The sequence below is a fragment of the Cantharellus anzutake genome (genome assembly GCF_015039405.1).
Source record: "Cantharellus anzutake strain C23 chromosome Unknown EI90scaffold_54, whole genome shotgun sequence".
NCBI classification, from domain to species: Eukaryota; Fungi; Basidiomycota; class Agaricomycetes; order Cantharellales; family Hydnaceae; genus Cantharellus; species Cantharellus anzutake.
In genome coordinates, this window is record NW_024067004.1 from 462,289 (window position 1) to 486,162 (window position 23,874).

Here is a 23,874-nt window from a genome sequence, read left to right on the forward strand (position 1 = left end):
AGTAGAAGATCGTCCGGGGAAGTTCAATAGGTATAAGCATGCGCCCCGAATTCAAAGCGGAGCCTCGGCTCCCTGAAGAATCCAAGGATATTCCCATCAAAATCTGCAAAGCAAAAGTCCCGCTGGGAATGACGGGCGGAGGGATTGTACCAGACTGCGTTGCAATCAATGCTGTCGACAACCCAGAAAACCTCATCATGACAGGAGTCTGACAAAATTAAATGATAATCGCTCACATAAATGAAAATGATGTTTCTCCTATCAGGAGCATCCATTGTCTACAAAATTTCCTTTCCTTGAAATTACCCCATCGGTAGCGTGCCCCAACAGGCGCAAAGTACTTGCGGCGCAAGAGCTCCTAAACGCATTGAATGAAGTTTACCGTCAGCTGACCTATCCCACCCGGAACGACGCCGATCTCATTCAGTACCCATGTCGGAGTCGATCGCGACGCGAATCCCAGTCGACCCACAATCACGCTGAGGTCCAGTCATCTAAATATATATTGGTATCACTAAGATCCTGTGTCCGCCGAATAAATATAGGTATGTACAGCAACCACCAACTCACAGAGACAGAATCCAATTGTTGGCTGGAGTGACAACCAGCCAAAGGCGGTGGGGAGGACACCACGCAAATAGAATCAGACGAAAAATAACGTGCATGTTTAGAGAGGCGGGACGGAATCAGTGTCCGAAACAAACAGGGGTTCATGAATCAAATTCGCGCCTTTCCCTCCTCGTAAGAACAAATCCTTCCCGATGTCGATTCTGCCTTTCAGATAAGTGGATCTACGAACGGAACGCATCATTCGGTGGTGAACCAATCAGCAGCTGGATGACTGAAGACTCACGTATATCTCGATCCCCACTATATGAATGATGAAGGCTGTCCATAGTCCTAGTGGGAACGCAAGACGGACGGCGGCAGCCTTGTTGATTTTTGCCTCGTTCATTGAGGCGTGGACAGCTGCATACGCAGAAGCCAGGCTTTTCCCTGCTTGCTGTGCTTCAACGCAGACTGAGAAATTAGTGACCGAACCCGACAGAGACCGAATTTCGTCGCAGTTAATCACCTATCGTTGAGGGGTTGGTATCCTAGATATTATAGACAGCCAAACTAGCCAACTTACGCTATAGTAGGTACCGATATCGGTTATGGCGGCGCGAGCCGCCAACATGATGAGGCGTGCGGTGATGATAACGCCCAACAGTGCAGACATCCCTAAAAGCCAAGTAATCTTGTGAGTGTCACCATTTTGCCTCGGGAGAGACTAACGAAGCATCCATTTCCGGTGCTGTCTGGTATCGCCAACCCACAGCATTCCAAGGGACCCCGAGATGAGAATCAGGAGACCAAGGATGTAAAACAGCCCTTGCGTAACAGGCAATCCTCCAAGCGCCCGTCGCGCAACTACCCATCCGGAAGCTATGCCGGCAGGAAGCAGGAAGAGTGTGCCGTAACCATTTGCTCTATGGAGAATCATCCTGCTCTGTGATAATTGGAAATGAGTGCCGCGTAAAGGGTGTACTAAAAGGAGGCCTTACATTGCGGATGCCAGGTATGAATTGCAAAACGGCGCCCCAAGCGATGACTAAGATGAAACCATTTAATATCACACGCGATATGAGGGTCGTGGGTGAAGTGACAGTACTGACAAAACGATGTCCACACGTGAGTAACAAGAGCTCCACGATAAGGTGCGCGACCGCCCCAGTACCATTCCCCTGTGATAAGAGGGATGAAGAATGATTCGGTGGCATCTGCACAACAAATCTACCGACGTACCGGGCGGTAAGTTGTTCTTGTAGTTCGATGCTCTAGGATCGAGCATGAAAGAGCGCGCAAGCGCGAACCCCACCAATGCACCCCCGAAGATGATGACTAAGCCGACGGGATGAGTTCCGGTTGAGAGGACTCTGTGAGATAGAGGTCGGGAAACGTACACAGAACCAGACTCCACGTCTCCTTATAGCCGAAGAGATAGCTGAGGGTCGTGTAGAGTTGTCGGACAATACCTGGATATTTCAGAAGTCAACGTCGGGATTAACAATATTGTTGCCTGGGCAACTTAACATACCTAGGAAACCGCTCGCTCTGTTTGGCGGAGAGTGCAGGTCATCTGGCTTTTCGGCTGACTCGGAAATAGGGTCAAAAGGTATGAGAGGGTGAGTGCTCAGATGACGCCTAGATCCAGACGGTGCAAAGGAACCGGGAGAATGGTATAGGCTGGGGTCGTGGCTCGCGGAGGTGACTACGGGAGAATCTGTCGGGTTTGATGTAGTCGGAGTGGACATGGCGTAAAACTCGAGGAAGGGGGTTGCCCTCGTAATAAAAAAAAAAGGGCTTTATGTAGATGGGCGCTTTTTGACAAAGCTGCTTTGGTGATTTTTCGGAAGTTTCCACATGGAGATTGCACAGCACGAATTCTATCCTCCGCTCTCAGCTTCGGCTTCGGCTGCTCGTGGCGAAGTCGACATCACTCCTATCTGTTACGGCTAGCCGGTGAACGTGGTGAACGAATGGCTCAGCATCGTTGTTCCTCCACGAGAGGTGCCTGTGCCTCAGCCCCACACGCCGTCAGGAAAGTCCACCTCCCACAGTGTCAAAGCCTGGACTCAAAACCCAACACATACGTACAGCCAATATGGAAAGTCACACTCTCTGCCCCAGCAAGGTCTTCTCCAGCTTGTGAAACCTTTCTAGATGATACGTTTATCATTCCCTTGCCGGCTGGGCTAGAAGCATAAGTTTGGGGGCGGTGTTAATTCAGAATCACATAACTGTCGTAGAGCCGATCGTCTGTCGCAAAACAGTATCCATTTCTGCAGCGTGGAGGCGGTGCCAGTTGATGTTCGCGTCATGAATTCGGCCATTTAAAATTCCTAGCTAACTAGCTTATCTACTTATGTGATGCACAAACAATGTTGATTGTGCCAAGTTGTTCTACGTCTACCGCAGCAAGCATGGCCAAACCCTCTTCCGCCTCAATCCGCTGATCGAGTTACGATGTCATTTCCACCTTCATGATCCGTCCCGTCCTGGCTGAGTTGTCTCTTTGGAGTGTGTCCTTGAAGGGTAGCACTTTGGGAAATTCATGGAGAGTCAGTGCGAAACACAGACTTCAGCCTATAAATCAGGCATAACACCTACGGCAAGTCGAACTCTTGAATGGGAAGACATATCAACAATGCCAGTAACGCCACTACGGCTTGCAGGATAAAGACGATTCGCAATGAGGAAGCCCAAGAATCGACAGCTTTCTGTCGTACATCAGGTTCTAGTGTAGGGATGATCGATGTTGAGTGACGGATCTTGCGGATGATCTATAGAAGCTTCATTGAGTGATAAGAATAACATTCTGTCCCGGAAGAATCGTACCCTTTCGGCATCAGGTCCCTTTATTCGTTTTCTGAGTGCTGCGACTAGGAGACCTTGAGTGAGCGCGCCGCTGAGGCTCACACCCAGCACCTGACCCGTGGTTCGGAATAAATAAGAGACTTGAAAGGCTAGGCGTCAGCTCAGCTCCGCATTACGGGACACAATATACTTCTTACTTCCAGTAGCTACCGCTATCTCCTCTGGGCCAACGGCAGATATTAGGGCCTGGTGAAGCAATCAACAGATTGCAAAAAATACTATGCTAGAGTGGAAAGCGCACTATAAGGGTAGCCGTGATGTGACTTGACCTGACACAGAATTACAGATCAGCGAATCGGAGAGATACGCAAGCTCGTTGATCGACTGACATCCCAAAACCTGACGGGATGATGTCAACCCAGAACTCGATCTCCGGGGTGCCAGGGTATCTCCAAATGGCTATGAGTAAGGACGAGACAACGGCTGCCGCCGTACTGCAGACAATTAGCCACCAATACTTTCCTGTTCGACGCATGTACCTTGCAACGCAAATAAAATCAATCATGATTCACTGGGAGAAGTAAAAGGTTCAACATACCACCCAGCGAAGACGCTTCCTGTGGAGATCATAACCTAAGCATGATGCACAAGTATCAGTAATCGTTGGGTAATCCAATCATGAGCCGACCGACCGAATTTGGTACCATGTGCAGGCCTGCACTCGTAGCAGACTCCAGCTTGACCGCAGAGAAGTAAAGCGGGTAGTTGTATAACATAGAAAATGCCGTCATGCTCATAGTAAGGTTGGACCAGGCTACACAAAACGGAGTCCGCTGAAGAAAGAGCCTCATAGGAAGCAGTGGTTCATTCGACCAATACACCTCCGTTAGTACGAATCCAATCAACCCCACCGCACTGACAACGAGGAGTCCCCACACCCCAGGATGCGAGAGAGGAAGTTCCTCGGTTGACATCAGAGTGAAACCCAGAAGGAGCGACGCAACGCCAATAGTTAGCGTGAGCGAACCAAGATAGTCTATCCGTTTAAGTTTTGATCTCAGATCAAGTGCCTGATCTGGCCCTTTGAGTCCCGTCGTGGCCGAAACGAAAACAAAGGAAAAGGCGAGAAAAGGGACCTGGAGAAGGAACGCGGAGCGCCTTGTGCAAGAGTAGCATGTCAGGCCAACAGCGCACAAAGACATCTCAAGGTTTTCGTACCATCCCACTCGATCATTGATGAAACCGCCCAAGGGCCCACCAAGTCCGCTTCCAGCACCAAACAGGACGTTCGCAAAGCCTTGGTAAAGCCCACGGCGCCTCCTGATCCAAAATGATGAGCGACAATTAATCATGAAGACAGTGTATAAACACACAGAGGAACAATATCACTGACGGATATGCTTGATACTGAAACGATCATAAAGTCAGGCTCTTAACCACATATATCAATATCTCAACCTGTCATGACGCCACCCCCACCCATCCCCGCAATTGCCCTTGCAGCAATAAGAGTCTCCATAGACGGTGCAACGCCGCAGAGAAATGTTCCTGCGCCAAAGAAAGTAAGAGCAACAAGCATTGCACCTTTCCGTCCTATGTGGGCTCATGGTCTGAGAGGAAACGAGACCAGATGAAAAACCGCCCAGCTGTCTCTCACCCAAAATGTCAGAGAGTCTTCCATAGAGCGGAGTGAAGCAGCAAACGCTCCTAAAGGCATCGGGGTAGGATTAAACAGTGAAATATTCAGCCGGCCACGTGAAAGACGCACAGAAGGTACGCAGTTCCAAGATGGGAAGCCTGATGCGCCTTCTGGAAGTATGACCCTATTCTGCACGGAGATGATGGGACCAAATCTTTTATATTTTCAACGTCCTGTCCAAGGGATCACTTACGGTGCAACAAGAGTAGCAACGATCGTCCCATCGAGTGCCCCCAAAAATACTTCACTCAGACTTCTCAGATCGCACTCTTCAATATAACAGAGATAACAAAATCACCTGCACTCCACAACGCAAAGAGGATCCAAGCCTTTTGGGACATCGGCGGCCCATCGCCCACAGCGACATCAGAGCCGTGAAGGCCTATTCCCGTTTCCGGCTCGGACTCGTTCACAGTGTACCCTCTCCTCTGTCCGCGTCCCCTTAGTAGCGCATCACTTTCGTTGACCATGGCTTAGGAGGCCCCTTCAAAAGACAGGAATCAGAACAAACGTGCTTCGTGTGAGGGTGCCGCACAAATTTTATGCCTCCCGTATTTTCTCACGATCGGCCCCTGGATATAAGCTCGTAATTCTTGAAGCCGAGTGCCAAGATCTGTGGTATGTAGCATAAATGCCCTGTTCGGCGCTACCCTTATTCTACAAATTCTGGCTTCCTGGCCTTGTTACACTGCCGAAGGAGGTCGACCTCATGACGTCTTGCTGCACTGAATCCTGGTCTCTTGTATCCCCACAACCTAGGCCTGGAACCGCCGCTCATTAGTGCTCACGCGTCGCATCTCGGGGTCTCACGTTTCTGATGACCTGGACACCAATTTCTTTTCTTTCTTGGTGGAGCCTCGTTAGCTCTCGCGTTGTAGCTAGGTCACATTGTTGGGGAATCCCCCTTGTGTGTACACTTGGTTATGAAACTGCCTATGCGATTTGCGACCTATACACCAATTCCAATTCCGCAGTGCTGGTGGTCGGTATTGCTGCGCGCGCACGCCGTCCTAGTGCTATCGATTAGCAGGGCCTGAGATTTTGTTTATATAGCGAATTGTCAATCAATCCACGACATGCTCACGTCTGGTGTGGAGTGTTCCCGCAGAGCACCATCTTTTCTCTGGGGAATGGAGAGACTGAGGGTAGTTTTATTGTGAACCTTGTTCAGTGCCCCGTCGTCCATCTTGGTGACCTGATTATCCTCCCAGGAGGGTTTCTTTGAGAAGGAATTCGGCTCGAATCATGTACTACTTTCCATGGAATCAATCAAGAACGAGAGGGTGGACCCCCGCCATACGCGCCCAACCCTCTACCGCAGATCCTTTCTCCCTTCACTAAAGTCTCCCCCATCTCTATCTTATTGATTCTCTCCGACGAACTGGCTTGTTAGCATAGAGCTCGTGCGGAGCCTCGGTAAAATTCGAGCCAGAGATACGGCAAGAGCTCGCCGTTGATTTCTTGCAGTGCTTCACTGACATTTTTACAGGCTCAGCTCTCGGCGTCTGAAACTGGAATCTGGCCGCCACGCATGATTGTGACCTCTGTGGGACTCCCTGCTCACTTATACAGAGGCATCCCGGAATTTCCGGAGATGGCACTGCACTTCAAGAATTCGGTTGCCAACACAGCACTTAATGCTTCAAGGAGGACATTCTGAGTGACACCCAACACGGTGAGGTGACACAGCCGATTGGGAGGCCGCCAATCCGGCAGAAGCTTACAACTACAATGGCATTACCAATTTGGCCTGAGTACGCTGACTTCATGTCTACCCCGTTTTTGCTACCCACACCCGGTTGCTACAACAAACGCTCAGCCTTTGCTGAAAATCCTGAGCTTTGCGAAGCCAAGCTGGTGTCTTTCTCATTTGATTGGGACATTCCTTGCTAAAATTGCTCACCCAACGCAAGACCCCAGACATTCGCAATGCATCCTGGAGTATATTGCGGACCCCTCACTTGTCACTCACCTCGAAAGGGACGATATCCGCATCAAGCACAAACGACTACCAGAGCAAAGAGAAGCATACCACTGGTTGTTAGTCCATTCCTTCTCTCACTCTCACGAATATTTCCCCCCCCCCAGCAGCAAATCTACACCCAGAGAACTGACTTGCTCATTGTCAGAAGGCACTACCTCACATGCCGACGATTGGGCTATCTTCTCGCCCGTCGAAGTTTGGCCTCAAGAAGAGGGAGCAGAGGTTTCAGGGCCCAGTTATGATTCCTCTGTGCTTCATCTCTCCCCGAGATCTTTCTGACCTGTCAGTTTCAAGGTATTACTACCCAGCGTACTTGCATCAGCAGTGCTTGCACTCATAGTGCCTACCGATAAACTCGTGCGGTATGAGCTGCAAGGAATGCATGATCGCGGTATCCCTTTCGCAAAGTTTATCGATGAACAGTTCCCAAATCGTGAAAAGATTTTGACGATCTCGCCATTGTTAAAGGACAATTCTTCTGCGTGGCTCTAGTGGAAAGAAGACGTATAACCCTTTCGTTTCCTTGCTCGGTTCGATCCTTTTTAGTAAGGTTAGGTAAGTTAGCTCGTCGATAACTCGGGAATTAAATACATCGACTATCATCAGTTCCTTTCAAGAGGAGCACTGACAGAAGGTTTGTATTTCCGGAACTCCTGTTGACGGTACGGACAATACAACCAACTCTTAAACCCGATGGCGTCTTCGTGCGTAGGCGAGCCGAAGGCTCTTTTCCCCCACCTCGCAAGGAAGGTTCTCCCCTTTCGAAAGATGATCTTCGCTGGCATGAGATTATCATTCCAGTAGAGCTCAAACAGGACGCTGAAATTGTTCAGTCGGGTTCAAGCTTCCAGCTGCCAGCTACGAAATTTTCATAACATGACCTCTAAGAAAGTTTCGGTCCAGAACCACTCTAAATCCTCGAGAACAAGTGCATCAGAGACTCTAATTGCCAATGCCTCACGCTAGGGATGTTGGTTGTGAATGGCATGATTGAATTTTGATTCTTCGACCGCATGGGTCGCTTGGGATCCTAGCTCAGAATGACGATCACTTTCTGAATTTGATGTTGTCTCAGCGATTGGCTCCGCCTCATTGGTTTCGATCCGTGCTTCTCCTGCCGAAGCTCATGGCCTCGTACATTAAGCACCTGTTTTATCACAATACCTTCTGAAAGCCAGCGTGTTCACTGCAAATATTTCGTCAGAAGCCCCATTGACCCCAGCCGCTGTCTCAGTGGTCGAGGCACGCGTATCATTCCAGTGTCCGCTCCTCACTCGCGTGGCAGCCTCATAGCTGAAGCTGAGTTATATAGAAACGCCGGGGATATCCATCTCGGAGATTGCGTTCCTGCCCGGAGTACGGGGTCGTCTCGAGGTCTTTTTACCGTCAGAACAGTCCCTTCGGGAGATCCTCTCTTGCGGGCTCTAGTCATGAAGACAAAACTGTCGCATGTCTGGGGTCGTGCAATGAGGAGATCCGGGAAAACCAAGGAAAGATCGTGGCGTGTTATTGGCCCAGCCTCAGAAACTTTTGGAATTATTGGACCTCCGTTGGTTCAGCTTCAGCTTCGCGGGTGTCGAGTACAACGGCCAGTCTATTTCCTCCTGGAAAATTGGAAATTACACGGCTCAAAGGGCGATTTTCTTCACCACAATCTTTACAAGTCGCATTCATCAGACGCCCAGCTTGTCAGCGGTTTAAGTCCCTTGCATCTGGGGCAGACCATGTAACGGCAGGGGGTTGCACTGCGTATAATGAAGGCATATTTTTTTGCTATGAACTCCGTGATAGGTTCATGTATGCATCGTATGAGATGCGGTTACCCAACGTCTCTTCGAATGCGGATTCGTTAGCGGATTGGAGATCGGAAAAATGGCCCGCTTGGCCATTTATCCCTAGCCGCCACAAGGGCAGAATCCACTCGTTCTTCAAAGGCAAGGGATTTGAAAGGTACGTAATGGAGGGAAGGATCAGGAAACCCCGCCTGTGCATGCGAATGCCCGACCAGGATCCTGTGCTCCAATGCGCAAAATGACTATTGAATGGTTTTCCAGTCCTATACAGAACCATCCATATCAGCACAAAGAAAAAGGATCCAGGATCATGTCGATACCGCGTTCGCGGAAGAGAATCGGGGTCGATTGGTCGGAAAGGTAAACGTTGCTCCCGGCAACGGAGGTAGATTCAACGAGGAATGGGTATTTAGGTCTGTCGCAGGATGCCATATCGGAATCGATCGAAATTCCTTCACTGGGATCATCGGGATCCACCATCAAATTGTTGTGCCTAATATCGCGGTGCAGGATCCCAGCCTGTTCGTACAGGTCGTGATGGGCTGCACCGACGTTAGCATAGGATGGCAACTGCAACAACGTAGATAGCACACCTTCGATTCAAGTCCTTTATATAGCGCGGTCCCATGGCCTGAACGCAGAGTTCACAGTTCTACTAATATTGCTGGTAGCATTATCTGCTCCCTCTGAGAGTCGTCCGATGGTGACAGAGCCATGATGCCTTGGGTTCCCCGCGCGTGAGCCATCCGAAGAAACTCATCCTCATTGTGCTTTGAGACTAGCTACCATACACACTTAACAAGGACCGTTTCAGGTACGGGGTGCTCGCGTTCGGACCCATGCAGCCTTTGAGACCCATAGACAGTGATGTAAAGAGGTCCCGGTATGAACGACATCAAGAAGTTTATATATTCTACCTTTAACTTCGATTTCATGACCCCAGTGTCCCACCATTCTCTTCGGCTCCCCTTGGCACCAGATGCTTTGGAAGACGACTCAGAGCCCAGGCGCTCTTTGCTTGCCAGAGAGACAAAGAATAGTACTTGCACTTCTGTGTGCAACTTTCAGCTGGAGAACGGTCGAAGAGACGGAACCAGCGCGATCGAAGTACCAGAATCACAGCCTTCTTCCTTCAACATGCAGACCAAAACGTGACGTCTGTTTCCAGTGATGAAAAACATTTTCATGGCACATTTGGAGGATGGACAGCGGAGGAAGATGCTTTCGGAAGGGGGAGGATGTCGCAGTTTTAGGCGCTTACACGGTCTGCGGGTCGTGTCTGAACCTATGGAGCAAAATCGCGAGGCCGTCTCGTACCACCCAGGGGAATATGCATAGCGAGGCTCTACTTCGGGGCCGTGGCTGGCATCATGGCGATGACCATCCCCGCGTGTCTGCTCCCGAGGCGATACAACACATATACCGATTGGGGAACTGTGAAGCTGCGAGATAGTACAGCCCTGGGTCTTTCACCGCTCGACCATTGAATACGGGTTTATCGAAACATTTGCATCTGTCTCGGAGGCACCACACCCAGTTTAATTCATCGATGTTTCGCAAGAAGCCTAGTTCTGTCTCCTAAGTTATTTCTACTGCCTTAGTAATGTTACATAACCATCTGGGATGGTCAATGCCCGCCCAGAAGAGCAACATGGCATCTTGAGAGTGATGTGTCGAGCAAGGCGAGGTGCACTTAATTGTAGTTTACAACGCACGGCTATGTCCGCATTGAAATATGACGCAAACTTGCGTGAATGTTAACAATATATTATGAACTCCGTGGAGCAAATCTGGGATAGTGGCATGAATCACGTCGACTATCTGCAAGAGCATGAAGCTTTACAGACAGCAGCACGCTGTGCTTGGGCACCAAGCGTTGTGGGATTCGTTATTGAAAATGGTGGGTACGTTGCGACGAATCAACATGGACCCTGAGTTCGGAATCAGCGAATGCATCAAAAGGAGCATAGGAGGTAATGTCACTAGCTACAGGCTAGAGCTGAATAGTAATAGTAATATTTCTGGATGCAGACACCATCGCCATTTTCGTTCGTGCTCAAAACGCGGGTGTGATCATCCGTTGTGGCGAGGAGGAGACAATATTCGAGAATTTCGAAGCTTCGCCAACGAATAGAGCCGTGATGGATTGCACAGGGAAGCTTGTCCGCTCGTTTCCCGGTCCTGCAATTTCCATCCGAAACAACATTATGCAGGATCTGGATTTTCTAGAAGAATTGGCCACATTCCTAACTGAGATGAATGCTGATGATGAGGACATGATGGACGATGATCATTTGCGCGAAGAGAACAGAATGGATGGCGATCAACCACAGGAAGAGGACACAATGGGTGGCGATCAACGGGAGGACGAGGACGAAATGGGCAGTGACCGACTACAGGATGAGGACGCAACGGATGGCGATCTACCGCAGGACAGGGACACAGTGGACGGCGATCAACCGCTGAATAAGGGAAGCGCTCATTCGCGGACACAACTCATCCGAAGTACATCACTGAATTGCTGACTGGGATACTGCGTGGACTAGGGGAGCCTGCTAACATTCCTCGCATCCAGAAGAGGACATCGAACGATGTTCTGCGGAGAAGAACTGCTTCTGTCCCAAGGCGGCGCAGCTCCCTCTGGCTCGTTGTTCGCGTCGCGTTGCAAACTACGATTCATCGAGGCACTTCGAACATGAAAGAATACAAGGCCTTTATGGTACTCCTTCTAGCCGAGATCCTGCGGAGCGGTCTTGAGAAGTGTTTACCAGGACATATCCTTTATTGCATGCGGACCAAACTTAGCCGTCGACTCTTTAAAATCCGATCATGGGCAGCCCCGTCTCTGACCACATTTGTCCACGAGGTTGTGCTTGATACTGAAGGGCTGCTCCAAGATCGATGGAAGAGCATTCAAGATGCGCACACGCGGACACACAAGTGGGCACCAGACGAGCTAGATGTTATTGGGGACACTAGCCTCAACTTGAAAATTTTCAGATCCTACATCAGTGCCGCTCTCGTCTCGGGGATTATCGCCAATCCTAATGCTGCATTCCAACCACATCATCATCCACGATCATTCAATGATCTCCTCGATGACGAACCCGGCAGTTTTTCAGCAGCAGTAAAAGCCAATGGGTTTGTTGCGCTTTGGGATTTTGAGCGTTGCGTGAAAGATTGCGTTGACGAATGGGTATCTCGGCAAATCTCCGACCAGAACTGCGAAAGGGCTTGCGATTTAATCCCTCATCACATGACGACATACGCTGAAGAGGCCGAGAAACTGTACGAAGGGGCACCAGCGGACCAGTCCATTATGCTCCTCACGCTTTTTGAGTTGTGGATGGCACTCGACATTTTGGCAATAACTAGCTGTCCTCTCTTGAAGGATTATTCGCCCGAGGTTCCGCTGACTTTATATGAGAGCCTCCTGCTTTCGAAATCCGAGTCGTTGGCACGCATCTCGAAGATCCAGACGTACCTGCGCAAGCGCTATCACGAAGCTGGTAGTACCCCTCGATCAGTTTTCTCAGAAACTGTCGATGAAGAAACCTTCGCGGTCAGATTTTTCGACACCTCTCCGTCACTCCAGAATCTTAAGCGCACCATGGAGGAACAGGCGGGGATGAGCGAACAACCTCGCGAGCTTCGCTTGCTAAATCTAGAAATAATGGAACAAGCAGGTACGACCTTACATAAAGGAGGCAAACGTGTTCATAATCGGGGACTCAATTGGATCATTAAGCTCTCACACTGTGGATCGCCTGAGGTTCGGGCACAACCCGGAATCTTGCGAAGAATGCCGTTTAAAATGGCGGGCAAGTGCCCTGAGGACAGTTATTCGCGAATGGCCTCTACCGAAAGAACCAGTGCGAGCCAAAATCATTGTGTTTGAACGAGCAGTTCCTAGACTTGGAGGGAGACTACTTATCGGCTTCTCCGTGACATCTATACGTCAAAGGAAGGGCACTTACGACATGGGAATCGTATGTATATCTGCTCAGAGCCCCCTTTGGGTAAAGAACGTCGTGTCCCAAATTCTCGACAACGAATATCGTTGGCACCGGACGTAGAAATCCCAGACGAGGAAGGTGGTGTTTGTCACACGTATACAGCTTCCTGTCAGCTGTGGGACAACAACCATCGCAGATGGATATATCCTCCATCTGGTGACTGCGGTCTGAGTCACAGAACATCCATGCGGATACCGAGACAGTCTCGGAACGTTTCTCCCACACTTCGAACGAAGTTCTTGCAAGCCAACATAAATGTCCCTTTTCCCTTAGTCTACGCAGTTTCGTCGCCTTCGGTTCGTTACGCGCTGGGGTCCGGTTGCAGTGGTACAATATTGCCCGAGAGATTCCCTGTGGAAATCTAAATTTTCAGTGTGAGGAGGTGTATGACCTCGTATCTCAGGCTGTGTCTTTCTAGTGATGGTGTTTGGGAATGTCATAAGAGGTGCCATTCGGTGATGTGTTATTGGACGTCCTTGAACAGCTGGGGACGGATATAGAGGGGAACTGGCGCCAACTATCTATCGAACCCGGAAAGTACACTGGCTTCTCGACTGTTGGCCTCGGCTGTGGCACTACCGATCATCAACAGAACGCACACAATACTTCAGAATATGCGAGACACCACTCTGCGCTGGTTGCACGAACTTTTGGTACTTCAATCACACGCCGAAACCGAAACCGAACGAGACAGATATCATGAAGCAATATGTCAAACAGCCGCGATTTGTAGGAGTTCATTTGATGTCGATGCGCATCATGCTAAATCGCTGCTTCGAACTCCGGAAGATGTCGCCATATTCATTGAATGTGCTATTGTGCTTTGCAGTCATCCTCCCAAAGAACCCTCACCGATGCAGACCCTCATTTGCATCAGTTGCTTCTCCGAGACAAGCGCCTGTCCTGCAGGATGGAAGAACTTCTTGTTACCCGCATCCAGGAAAGGGGACCATGCTAGGTATTAACAAAGCGATATCAGCTGTTTGGAGTGGCATCGATCCAACATATTGTTGGACAAGGCTACCAAGACCTAACGACCGTTGGTTGACCACTACCGTAAATGGCCAAAGGACACAAAACGTTCATTTCAACGTATTATGTGGTGCTTTGCTCATTGATGGAAAATCACCGGTCGGTTGCCGTTTGACATTCGCGGGCATCCAATATACAAAGAACTCTTTGGTGCAGTATGGGACTATGCTCTCCAGTAAGACCCGCCGATTAACGGTTCATCTGCAGAGAAACCTGGAAGTTGTTCCATCGGATATGGAAGACATGGACTATGTTAGCAAGGCTCACATGTTCCACGAGTCTCGGCTCAAACCAAGGATACTGATGAGGTTCGTCGAGGCAGATGAAGGAAACGGACTTGACTAATTCTCACCATTAAACAGGCAATTCACTTTGGGTGGCGAGATGGAAGGCTCGTTCTACGAAGCAGATCCCTGCGCTTAATGGGAAGAGCTGTCGGGTCTTGGAATTGTTACCAGGTGAAATCTTTGAAGGGGATCTGCCATCTATCCTAGTCAAGGAATATCTTCATTGGATGGAGTTATCTACTTGTCAGATTGAGTTTCGGCCTAAGAAGGCACCCTGGACATCCTCCCGATCGAATTGGCACCTCCGTCGTACTGCATGCTCCACATGGGTCATGGATAAAGGGCCTCTGTCAGACTAGTTGACTGTCAAAGCCACACAGGGGAGATGATTCGTGCTATCCTTCGTCCACTTGAACCTGGAAACAACATCCTTATCACAATGGCAAGGTCGTCGATGCAAGAATTCTTTCCGGGTTTCGAAATAGATAGTAATCAATCAACAGGCACAATGCTGGGCCTACGCAGTCAGCTGGTTTTGCGCTGGAGCAGAGATCTCGCTCTTGGCGTGGAGTTCAATCATTTGAGGCGTGTCATAATCCCGACGGGGGATGTGTCTATCGTAAGTGATGGTGACCACGTCACTGTTACGGTTGATGACTCGGAATCGTCACGCGCCAAATATTGTGATTATGACGTTGATGTCGTACTGGGTCGTCTAGTTGGAGATGGAAGCTTGCCCAGCATATTATTCCAGTCACTTCTTCATGCCGTTACTAGTTACTGCTTGCCTGATCCTCTCATGTCATTGTCAGGAGTCGAGGAAGCGATCCAAATCCTCCGCTCAGCACGTTGCAAATCGTTGCAAAGTCTCGGTGACTGGGAGCGGCAACTTCTGCATCAGTTATCGGCGTTAACGCCACCAAGGATCGGGGAACTGCCCGATCGACTGCTCAGTCGACTGCTCGATCAACCGCCCGGCCGACCTGGGTCGTGGAAATGGGAACGAGGATATCGGCAATGGGAACGCGAACGGGAACGGCAATCGCAACGGGAATGGGACCGGGAACGGAAACAGCAATTGGAATGGCAATGACAATGGCAACTACGACGGCAACAACGACGGAAGTGGGAATGGCAATCGCAACGGGAACGGAGATTGCTATCGGAATGGATACGGGAAATGAATTTGAGAAAGCTTTGGGAGCATGGTGTCGGAGAAGTCGTTTGGAATGAAGCGCTTGGTCCGCTTGTCCAACACTGTGCCTTTTGGGATGAGGCCCGATCTATTTTCAAATGGGTTGACGGAATGAGTGTCGTTGATCCTTCCATACGTTTCGGAGGATCGGAACGTCATTCGGGAGAACTACGTCTGCTCTCCCGTGCTGGATGTCGCAATGCAGTCTGGTACGGCCCAGATCTTCCATCGGCCATGCGGGGTATAGACGTGATATATAAATCCAGGGACGCTGACAAAGGACTCGATACCACCCGTATTTGTGCCGCATCGAGTGTCTCTAGTTTGGTATACCATTGCCCTCGTCGGCTAAAGACACCCAAAGACCTTTCGTCTCGCTTGTCTCGCATTGGATGGTGGAGGGGGGAGTGCCATCCCCCGATCACTTGTCGGATATGCATTTGGCACTCAGCAAGGAATGGCTGCGTCTGAACATGCGGGACAAATGGATACCTTTGTACAATGCGTGTCGAACAGAAGAATGGGGAAACCGTACTCGTTTCAAATTGATGTTTAGTCTTTCGGCACTGCGCTACTCTGATCTTCAATGGGAAGATTTGGTCCCTGTCTTGCTTGCATTCACACGCTACTCCGAGTTCCATTCCATTGATCCGCCACCGTGGCCTCGATACGATTTGGATATGGACTATAAACTAAATACATTCCGCCTCGAAGATGCCATTAGGGGATCCCTTCCACGCAAAAGTTTTTCCCAAACATTTTCTCAGGCTTCTTTTCTTGTCAAAAACTTGATTGCTCAATGGGATCATGAACCCACAGGAGCGCCGATATTACCAAGTCTGCCGAATGGCGATGTGTGGCTGATCGACACCTCTTTCGCTATGGCCGAGGTGACTAAGTTGTTTGAATCGTGGTTTAGAAACTGGGAATTACGCCAGCACATTCGGGCAGTCCAGACGGTGCTGGACAAACACCGGACTCGGACTTCAGATACTCCGGTTCTACCGATATATTCGTTTTCGACCTCCTTACAACTCAGAAAAGTGGAGCCGTCCATCGTATCATACAGTGACGTCTTTCTCCGACGACCTCCGATTCTTGCGTGTCCACCTCCCCCTCTGGAAACGGAAAGATGGTTGACCATCAAATCGTCTTCGGAACGCAATAATCTCAAAGCTCTCATTTCGACTCTCCTGTCATCCCACGATCCGATATCCCAGAAATATAGGGCTGATCTCGAGGGTAGTCGCAATGCATTGCATCACGATGTACAAATCAGCGCGGAGCGGGTGGAATCCCTCCAAGAAGAGCTTTATCGCGATCACCGGATGCACCGATCTCATCTCGCTCACGTGTTGGGGCAAATCGGACGAGCGCTCAACCCAGATCCTCAGTCAGAGCAAGTACAGGAGGTCATGTAGGTTGCAGGACTATGTCCGAAGAGCACCACTCGTTCATTGCTGCACCACCTATCATTCTCATCGCGTTCAACCGTAAACTTATCCCCCTAATGAAGAATGTCCTCGTTTGCCTCGAGTTATCCTGAGCAACGTAACTTCGAAAGGAACCCGTTGATTATCAACTTCTTCCTCTGTCAGGTCGTTTTCCCAAAAGAAGCCAAGACATTTCCTCAAAAACTCTCCGCATCCGGTTGGAACATCGCCGAACGAAGGCAACACATAACAACGGGTCTTAGTGGCACCAATGACAACCGCTATCTTCTCCCCACTTCTATTGAACAGGATGACATCCCTGCGCAATTGAGTACAAATGCTAAGGTGTTGAATATGATCCTCCAGCCTGAGAACGATCACTACCAAAGTGCAGCGAGTAGCAAGTTTCTGGACCTCATCGTCAAGGAGACCCCTTAAATCCGAGTTTTGTTGGATGTGGGCGCTCAGATGTTAGAGTACTCCAATAAGGAATTGGCATCGATATGGCTTTCGCAAATCTCTGCAGTGGATATAGATGCTGTGATCTTCTTCTCCGAAGATGACGAAATCCTCGTTATTAGGCGTGATGGAGTGACGGAACCGTTCATCTCATCGTCATACAGACACCAGCTTGATCGCTGTCTTGTGCACCTGGACGATTCCCATACAAGAGGCACAGTTGCCCGCCGATTATCGTGCCGCACTTACACTAGGTCCGAAAGTGACAAAGGATAGACTAATTCAAGGTGAGCCTTTCTATTACTATTAAGACGTAATCGAATCAGCAAGTATTTCTTCAGGATGTATGCGAATGCGCAGGCTGGGTAAGGGACAATCTGTCTTATTTCTCGCCCCTCCAGATGTGGATCGCAAAATTCGCAAGCTCTCCAAAAAGATCCACGGAGAACGAATTGGTGTATACGACGTTCTTTCCTGGTCCATCAAGGAGACATGTGTCAGCCTAAGGCGTGATAGTTGTGATTGGAGAGAGCAAGGCATCCGTTACATGGACAGGCAATGTGCATGAAAAGAGTTTGGACATCCCGCATCGGTCGCACCTCAGTGTTAGAAAAATATTGGTTGAGACCCGAGTTGAAGTCTCTTGAGCAAATGTATGAGGCACCATTGTCCTCCGGGCCACTGGGAGAGGAACCGTCACATCCTGCAGCCGATTGGAGCGAGATCAAGCAGAAGAACGAGACTTTCTCATCCTCCACAATGAGTTGGCTGGTGAAAATGGCAGAAGAGCAGGAACGCGAAGTAACCCACGAGCCTAGGCGCGAGCTGGAGGCTGAGTCACCACCTTTACAGCCTGCCCGCCATCACCTCCATCCTGATGTTGTATCATTCGTATGCGACGGTCAAATCCCCACATTTTCTCGTACTTTCATCTCGCTCTTTTCCTCAATCACAACCCTCCCTCGGTCTCAGCAAGACACCAAGTGGTCACGCAACCTTCTTGCAACCAGCGACTTCGTCACCGCAATCAAGGATTCGACTGCACGGAAAGGCAACGAGTTTCTTCGGCCTGTCAACTGGATACTGTCTAGTATTCACGGATCGACGCTCGTGGTGTGCAGTCCTTTTGAGGTGAATGAGTTGCTCCCGGAAATTCGCCGCAGTGGCAACGTCAGGTTGCACATGTACTCTCCAAGAACAAGTCAGCCGATGAGGTCCTTCGATGATCTCAAATTTTACACAATTCCATCCTTACCGGCGACGTGGACTTACTCGGAGAGGCTCACAGTCTCGCAGCTCAATATATTCTCAGGCCAGTTATACATCAACGACTTCGAAACGTATCTTGAACTTTGCAATCTTCTGGGAATCAACACCAGTCATGATGGTAGGAATGAAGTAGAAACACAAATTGATGGTTTTGTCCTACCCAAGAAGCGTACCCGGGAAATGAGATTGGTCTGCCCTTTTAATACCAGTCCTCTGCCTTTCATCCGCAAGGTAACGAGTCTCCGGAGGAAGGGCGAGTTCTTCCATCAGCCCGTAGTTCCCACCGCCAACACGCCACGCTCAAGGAACGTCCTATGCCTCTACTCATCTTGGGCGAATTGTTGATGGAGCATTCATACCGCCAGAGGAGTTTTGACCGACCATTACTGATCGTGTGTATAATCGTCCAACTTGCACATTCGCAACTAGGCGTATATCGAGCCAGCGGTACTCACTTCACAATTGTAATGCTCATTTTCCGGCAGTAATGGGTGGGCGGCGGATAAATGAATTTGCATCATGAGGTCACAGCATCCCAGGCCAGCTGAGTTGCTCATCCCATCGATCCAGTCCCACTGACACACGCGTGCAAACTGTATATGATATATTGTCAGGAGATATCGCACACTAGTGTGTACACCAAGGATCCCACAGTAATCCTACGGTGCTGATGCACCTGGCATAGGAGGGCGGCTATCCGAGTTCGCAGACCGGGTGAAAACAAAGGATGAGTGGCAACACAAATGGAAATGAGAAAGGTTGGATGGCGATCACGCCTCGAAGCGCTCCCGCCTCCCAAAGCAAGTGTGTGCGGTCCGGGCACCTTGCCTTCAAGGCAACCTTTGTACCAGGCAACCTTGGACCCTGACCACTGGGCTGCAACTTCTAACAGCCCCATTTGTTCATATTCTCCCCCGAGTTATCGGTCTACTAAAGAAGTTTAAAAATCCTGGCAACCCTGGGGCGATGGCTTAAGAGCGGCTGGTCGCCTGCATAGGGCGATGGCAGAGATGTATTGGATAGAGGAGACTGTTAAGCAAGCAAACGGCAGTACATCCCAGAACTCTGGTCGGTCCACGTGTGCCGAATAGTCGAATGTGGTAGCCAGCCTGCAAGTACCAACACTGCCACAATTTCAATTCAACCTTCGCCCGCCGCCGTACAGACATCCGAATATAAAAGTGAGTGTCTTTAGGATGGTGGAAGCCATAATGCATCCAGTCTGTTCGGGGCTTTCAAACTTGTCTTTCGGTTCCCCCCTTATGCTGCGTGGACTTAGTAAGGCGCCTTCGCTCCGTTCCGATCGGAAAGGCACACACTCTACCATGCATTATTGGGACACCCTATATATGACGTCGAGTATAGAACGATGTTGGATATCCATCATCGCTGGGTCCCATATGTCCCGAAGAAATTCATGACAAGCCAGCAACCACAGGTACGTTCTCAAACTCCACTTTAGTACTTCTCTCAGAAGACAAATGGTGGCTGTCATCCTGGCGTGACAACCACCCATTCCATGGGTGGTTGATCTCCGCATATTGCAAGTCCAGTGGGGACCTAAATTAGGAGGGGTCTTGGGATGCACCGAGTGCCACTGGCGGGCGCCACAGCCCAGTCGCCGCATGGGTCTTGTTATCATTGATGTTGGCGGAGGCGCTGCTGTCCATGTGAAAGATCCAGGAAATCTATGACAGGGACGTTGTGGAAGGTTGCCAACATGAAGTACCCTTGGACGAAGGCATTATTCAGCAAAGGCGTCCCGGTGGTTGCGCGACGGAACAGTGTAGGTGGACAGTATGATTCCCAGCGATAAAGTTTGTACGGTCAGACAGGCACGTAGGCGCTAGATCATCGCTTTAGGGGCTGCCGGCTTGTTGGGACAGGAACCGGTTTCGCGCATTCAAGGATAAAGACTGCTGATACACCATCAGACACTAGACACACTGCTATGACTAGCCCGATATGGACGTAGCTTCGGCACACAATAACGATGGGCTATCATTTTGGCTGACTACTGTGTTTTATTTTATGATGCGTCAGGGCTACGCTATAGATTGGGGGTCGCACAGACGCGTCGGAGAGGCAGTGTCAGGATCTCGCACCTCGGCACAGCGCGGGTGTAGGTTGGCGGGGCGGCATCAAGACTTGTATTCCAACGTAAAACTCTCGCCCGATTCACAGACAAAAAGCAATGGCGATAAAGGGGCACTGCATGACCAAGTCGCAGGGAAGCAAAGACAGCTTTCAATCAAGTCATTGCATATAAGCAGACAACACTTGTGCCATTTGTGCGAATAACTGACAATCAAACAGCACGGTGTGGTTTATAAGGTAAAATTGAAAAAGAAGGTCGTAGTCGATAGACACAGGATAGTTTTCAACAACTACCAGAGTGTCGATTCGATGCTAGGCGGGTAACGAAAGTAACACGTCTGTCTGTGACGAGTTCAGACCACAAGCAGAGGAAATATCAAACAGTATCTGTGAGGCGCAATCAATGTAGAATAAGAGATCAGGAGTTTGGGCTATCATTCCATGTCAAAGCGAGGAGGAAGTATTATTATAAGTCAACGCGAATAGGCACAACGCTTATGATAGAGTTCACCTGTTCGGAAAAGCAATCGCTATGAGACGACGTAGGCGTGATAATTGGCCACGAATCTATTCCAGGTCACCGAGGTTTTCACGCTATGATTTACTCCATTAGACAAATACCCAGCAACAGCGAAGTTCAACGGATGCCTACCAAGTTGACCTTGCGCTTGCCACTCCCGGGCCAGTAATAGTCAGGCTCAGCCTGGTTGTTGACAACGTAGTCAGAGAATGCCTCCTGAAGTCGGGTTGATTAACTTACGTCATCCCGCTAGAAACAGTACGATAATGGTCAGCACTGAATCATGAAGATGCGTGAGGAATATTCACCTTGTGGAGTTCACTGCCAGGCGAGGCCGTATTCTGAACACAGGACAGAGAACCATCAATACCCAATCTGCTACGACAGAGCGCCTGAAAAATGTACCGGGTCCTTCTAAAGGGGAAACGTCAGAACCCTACTCTAGCTGCGATCTTGGTACCAGTCGGAACAAACCTTGGCCAAGTCCTCCAATAGTATCTGTGATACAAGCAAGAGACATAAGAATTGTCATTACGATGGCCATGCGGAGATTACACTTACTCGACGAGCTGCCTTTATCTAGTTATAAAGGTGAGCATTAATAATACTAAGCAAATCCCGTCTGGTTGCCGGGAAAGTTCCAAACAACATACTTCAACGTCTACTATGATGCCCTGGAGAAGATGTGATGTTAGGATCAATGCGCATTCACGTAAAAGACACGAAGGATATGGGAAGGGGGGGGGCACAGGTCACAGGCCTGAAGAAAGGAAACACGAACCTCTGGCACAGGAATCGCGGAAACAATTGAGCTAAGAGCGAAGAGAGTCGAGAAGATCATGGAGGTACGCATGTTGGTGCCTCAGGTGTTACGACAAGGAATACAGGAGAATTTAGAGAAGAAAGCAGAAAGTTTGTTGGGAGAGGGAGTGATGAGGGAGGTCCGGAGGCACTGAACCAGTGGGTGCTTTATAGAGCGTTGTCAAATGAACTTAACCTAAATTAGGAAAAGGGGGAGTGCATCAGTAATTCAAACCTAATTTAAAAAGGCACGTTTAAGGAACCACTTAATTCAAATTACAGATCCGATTTACTTCCGGCTGCAAGGCAACAGCGACCATCGTTCCTGATTCCACTCGACCAGAGCGTTCAGCGTCGCCCTCAATCCCAAGTCGAAATTTGAAAGACTGAGCCATACATGTGTCATTCTGGACTATCAGGGCCCCTGAGATGAACGCCGGGAGAATCCTTGCCAGAGAGATGGCGCCACAATTTCATTGATGAAGCAAGCGGGTATTCAGTCTCCCAGCAGATGCTGTGTTTGGTAGAAAATCTTCTCATGCGCTCAACTTCGTCCGCGGTGAGGATACACGTTGGGCCTCAGGTCCTCCCTCTTCCACAAAAGTAAGATTGCCCTCAACCTGTTTGTACGCCACTCCAGGGCACACCTCATCAGGAACACCGCGGCGGCGGTGCGCCGGGGGTCGCTTTTCAAGCGCTCGGCGGCCTAGCATACATGTGCTACTTCTCCCATAGAATCACCCTCGTGTTCCAGTACAGCGCCCGGTGGAATCCTCGCTAACTCAAAACGCCCGGTCGCTCTTCCTGGCGGGCGGTCTACAATATCCCTGGGGAAACATGAGAACTCATGAGATCAGTCCGAGCGCTTGGCCCTTCACTTGTGCCTCAGCTCTTCGCATGGCTCACGGTTCCTAGGGCGAGAGATCCCTCTCCTTCCCTTGCAGTACTGACCGCGCCAATTCATTCCAAAAGTTCAAATGCCAATTAACAACACATCGAGCAACTCCCACGTAATAGCAGACTCGTACCCAGTCGGAGGAGCTCCGTGGACGCGCAAAATAATAGCTTTTTTACGCAATGTAAATAAACGTTCTCACACTGGTACTCGACTGCTTCCGATGCTAGTCACGTTCTGTACTCAATACAAAAGATCACATGGTACGGAGTTAAACAAATATCCGATCACCTACTCCGAAACTTAGCCCGCGACACTTCGCTCCTCCGACTGGGGCAAAATGTAGGTGGCGATGCATCGGAAACACCCGACTCTCACGCTAAGCCTGAATGAGTTGTACATAGAGGTTGCGCAATGTAATTGTTAGTGTTGACACATGCGGTCATTATACCCAACCCAACCCATAGAGACTTGGAAGCACCTTGAGGGTTGTGGAATCGACAACCTGGGCATGTGCAGAAATTAACGCTTCATATAATACTTCTATAGCATCCTGTAGCTGGTGCTTTGGAGTGAAGCGGTACGAGCGTGAGCTGAGGCTATGCAGCCTTTTTTGGCTGCGGGTGTTCGATTCCCACTCAGTGAACCTTTTTTTCTCCTTCTTTACTCCTTAGTGTAAATGGGAGGTTGTTACAATTATTCCTGAGACCATAAAAAAAGGTTCATTGAGTGGGAATCGAACATCCGCAGCCAAAAAAGGCTGCATAGCCTCAGCTCACGCTCGTACCGCTTCACTCCAAAGCACCAGCTACAGGATGCTATAGAAGTATTATATGAAGCGTTAATTTCTGCACATGCCCAGGTTGTCGATTCCACAACCCTCAAGGTGCTTCCAAGTCTCTATGGGTTGGGTTGGGTATAATGACCGCATGTGTCAACACTAACAATTACATTGCGCAACCTCTATGTACAACTCATTCAGGCTTAGCGTGAGAGTCGGGTGTTTCCGATGCATCGCCACCTACATTTTGCCC

At 49.6% G+C, this 23,874-nt stretch overlaps 11 protein-coding genes across 11 annotated transcripts; 7 read left to right on the plus strand and 4 right to left on the minus strand.

The window, feature by feature from the left end:
* Nucleotides 1-1,439: 1,439 nt before the first annotated feature.
* Nucleotides 1,440-2,342, minus strand: EI90DRAFT_3073613 (uncharacterized protein; the record flags this gene model as incomplete). Its single annotated transcript, XM_039061451.1, has 5 exons — nucleotides 2,081-2,342; nucleotides 1,947-2,018; nucleotides 1,789-1,884; nucleotides 1,544-1,727; nucleotides 1,440-1,492 (listed from the first exon to the last, which is right to left on the minus strand). Coding segments are annotated over exons 1-4 (569 nt in total), but the record flags the coding sequence as incomplete, so codon positions are not given.
* On the plus strand, nucleotides 2,260-2,918 carry EI90DRAFT_3073615 (uncharacterized protein; the record flags this gene model as incomplete). The annotated part of the gene is made up of 1 exon (XM_039061452.1): nucleotides 2,260-2,918. A coding segment is annotated over exon 1 (173 nt), but the record flags the coding sequence as incomplete, so codon positions are not given.
* Nucleotides 2,845-5,585, minus strand: EI90DRAFT_3073617 (major facilitator superfamily domain-containing protein). Its single transcript, XM_039061453.1, has 15 exons — nucleotides 5,358-5,585; nucleotides 5,253-5,301; nucleotides 5,129-5,188; nucleotides 5,018-5,067; nucleotides 4,819-4,953; nucleotides 4,734-4,767; nucleotides 4,579-4,680; nucleotides 4,053-4,518; nucleotides 3,959-3,993; nucleotides 3,750-3,899; nucleotides 3,662-3,689; nucleotides 3,558-3,606; nucleotides 3,382-3,500; nucleotides 3,154-3,326; nucleotides 2,845-3,084 (listed from the first exon to the last, which is right to left on the minus strand). The coding sequence occupies exons 1-15, from the start codon at nucleotides 5,527-5,529 to the stop codon at nucleotides 2,988-2,990; spliced, it is 1,719 nt and encodes a 572-aa protein (XP_038912167.1). The 5' UTR covers nucleotides 5,530-5,585; the 3' UTR covers nucleotides 2,845-2,987.
* A 743-nt stretch (nucleotides 5,586-6,328) lies between these two features.
* On the minus strand, nucleotides 6,329-7,828 carry EI90DRAFT_3019218 (uncharacterized protein; the record flags this gene model as incomplete). Its single annotated transcript, XM_039057322.1, has 7 exons — nucleotides 6,329-6,440; nucleotides 6,624-6,715; nucleotides 6,784-6,861; nucleotides 7,032-7,067; nucleotides 7,175-7,245; nucleotides 7,357-7,531; nucleotides 7,673-7,828. The coding sequence occupies 7 exons, from the start codon at nucleotides 7,826-7,828 to the stop codon at nucleotides 6,329-6,331; spliced, it is 720 nt and encodes a 239-aa protein (XP_038912168.1).
* Nucleotides 7,829-8,364: 536 nt separating this feature from the next.
* On the minus strand, nucleotides 8,365-9,695 carry EI90DRAFT_3238385 (uncharacterized protein; the record flags this gene model as incomplete). Its single annotated transcript, XM_039066522.1, has 4 exons — nucleotides 8,365-9,099; nucleotides 9,126-9,406; nucleotides 9,430-9,467; nucleotides 9,632-9,695. 4 exons carry the CDS (start codon nucleotides 9,693-9,695, stop codon nucleotides 8,817-8,819), a joined length of 666 nt encoding a protein of 221 aa, XP_038912169.1. The 3' UTR covers nucleotides 8,365-8,816.
* A 1,147-nt stretch (nucleotides 9,696-10,842) lies between these two features.
* EI90DRAFT_2861296 (uncharacterized protein) lies at nucleotides 10,843-11,705 on the plus strand (the record flags this gene model as incomplete). The annotated part of the gene is made up of 2 exons (XM_039053801.1): nucleotides 10,843-11,185; nucleotides 11,308-11,705. Coding segments are annotated over 2 exons (741 nt in total), but the record flags the coding sequence as incomplete, so codon positions are not given.
* A 1,298-nt stretch (nucleotides 11,706-13,003) lies between these two features.
* EI90DRAFT_3073631 (uncharacterized protein) lies at nucleotides 13,004-14,790 on the plus strand (the record flags this gene model as incomplete). The annotated part of the gene is made up of 9 exons (XM_039061454.1): nucleotides 13,004-13,368; nucleotides 13,391-13,680; nucleotides 13,713-13,777; nucleotides 13,798-13,983; nucleotides 14,092-14,196; nucleotides 14,247-14,279; nucleotides 14,315-14,520; nucleotides 14,544-14,659; nucleotides 14,701-14,790. Coding segments are annotated over exons 2-9 (1,015 nt in total), but the record flags the coding sequence as incomplete, so codon positions are not given.
* A 2,132-nt stretch (nucleotides 14,791-16,922) lies between these two features.
* On the plus strand, nucleotides 16,923-17,702 carry EI90DRAFT_3238399 (uncharacterized protein; the record flags this gene model as incomplete). Its single annotated transcript, XM_039066523.1, has 2 exons — nucleotides 16,923-17,545; nucleotides 17,600-17,702. A coding segment is annotated over one exon (315 nt), but the record flags the coding sequence as incomplete, so codon positions are not given.
* On the plus strand, nucleotides 17,476-17,826 carry EI90DRAFT_2932684 (uncharacterized protein; the record flags this gene model as incomplete). The annotated part of the gene is made up of 2 exons (XM_039055072.1): nucleotides 17,476-17,545; nucleotides 17,600-17,826. Coding segments are annotated over 2 exons (297 nt in total), but the record flags the coding sequence as incomplete, so codon positions are not given.
* A 451-nt stretch (nucleotides 17,827-18,277) lies between these two features.
* EI90DRAFT_3073641 (uncharacterized protein) lies at nucleotides 18,278-18,907 on the plus strand. Its single transcript, XM_039061455.1, has 2 exons — nucleotides 18,278-18,780; nucleotides 18,833-18,907. The coding sequence occupies exons 1-2, from the start codon at nucleotides 18,468-18,470 to the stop codon at nucleotides 18,901-18,903; spliced, it is 384 nt and encodes a 127-aa protein (XP_038912174.1). The 5' UTR covers nucleotides 18,278-18,467; the 3' UTR covers nucleotides 18,904-18,907.
* A 1,816-nt stretch (nucleotides 18,908-20,723) lies between these two features.
* Nucleotides 20,724-22,146, plus strand: EI90DRAFT_3073644 (uncharacterized protein). Its single transcript, XM_039061456.1, is given in 8 exon segments — nucleotides 20,724-21,064; nucleotides 21,136-21,177; nucleotides 21,188-21,219; nucleotides 21,221-21,309; nucleotides 21,462-21,480; nucleotides 21,608-21,726; nucleotides 21,783-21,834; nucleotides 21,915-22,146. The coding sequence occupies 5 exon segments, from the start codon at nucleotides 21,221-21,223 to the stop codon at nucleotides 22,098-22,100; spliced, it is 465 nt and encodes a 154-aa protein (XP_038912175.1). The 5' UTR covers nucleotides 20,724-21,064; nucleotides 21,136-21,177; nucleotides 21,188-21,219; the 3' UTR covers nucleotides 22,101-22,146.
* Nucleotides 22,147-23,874: the final 1,728 nt, after the last annotated feature.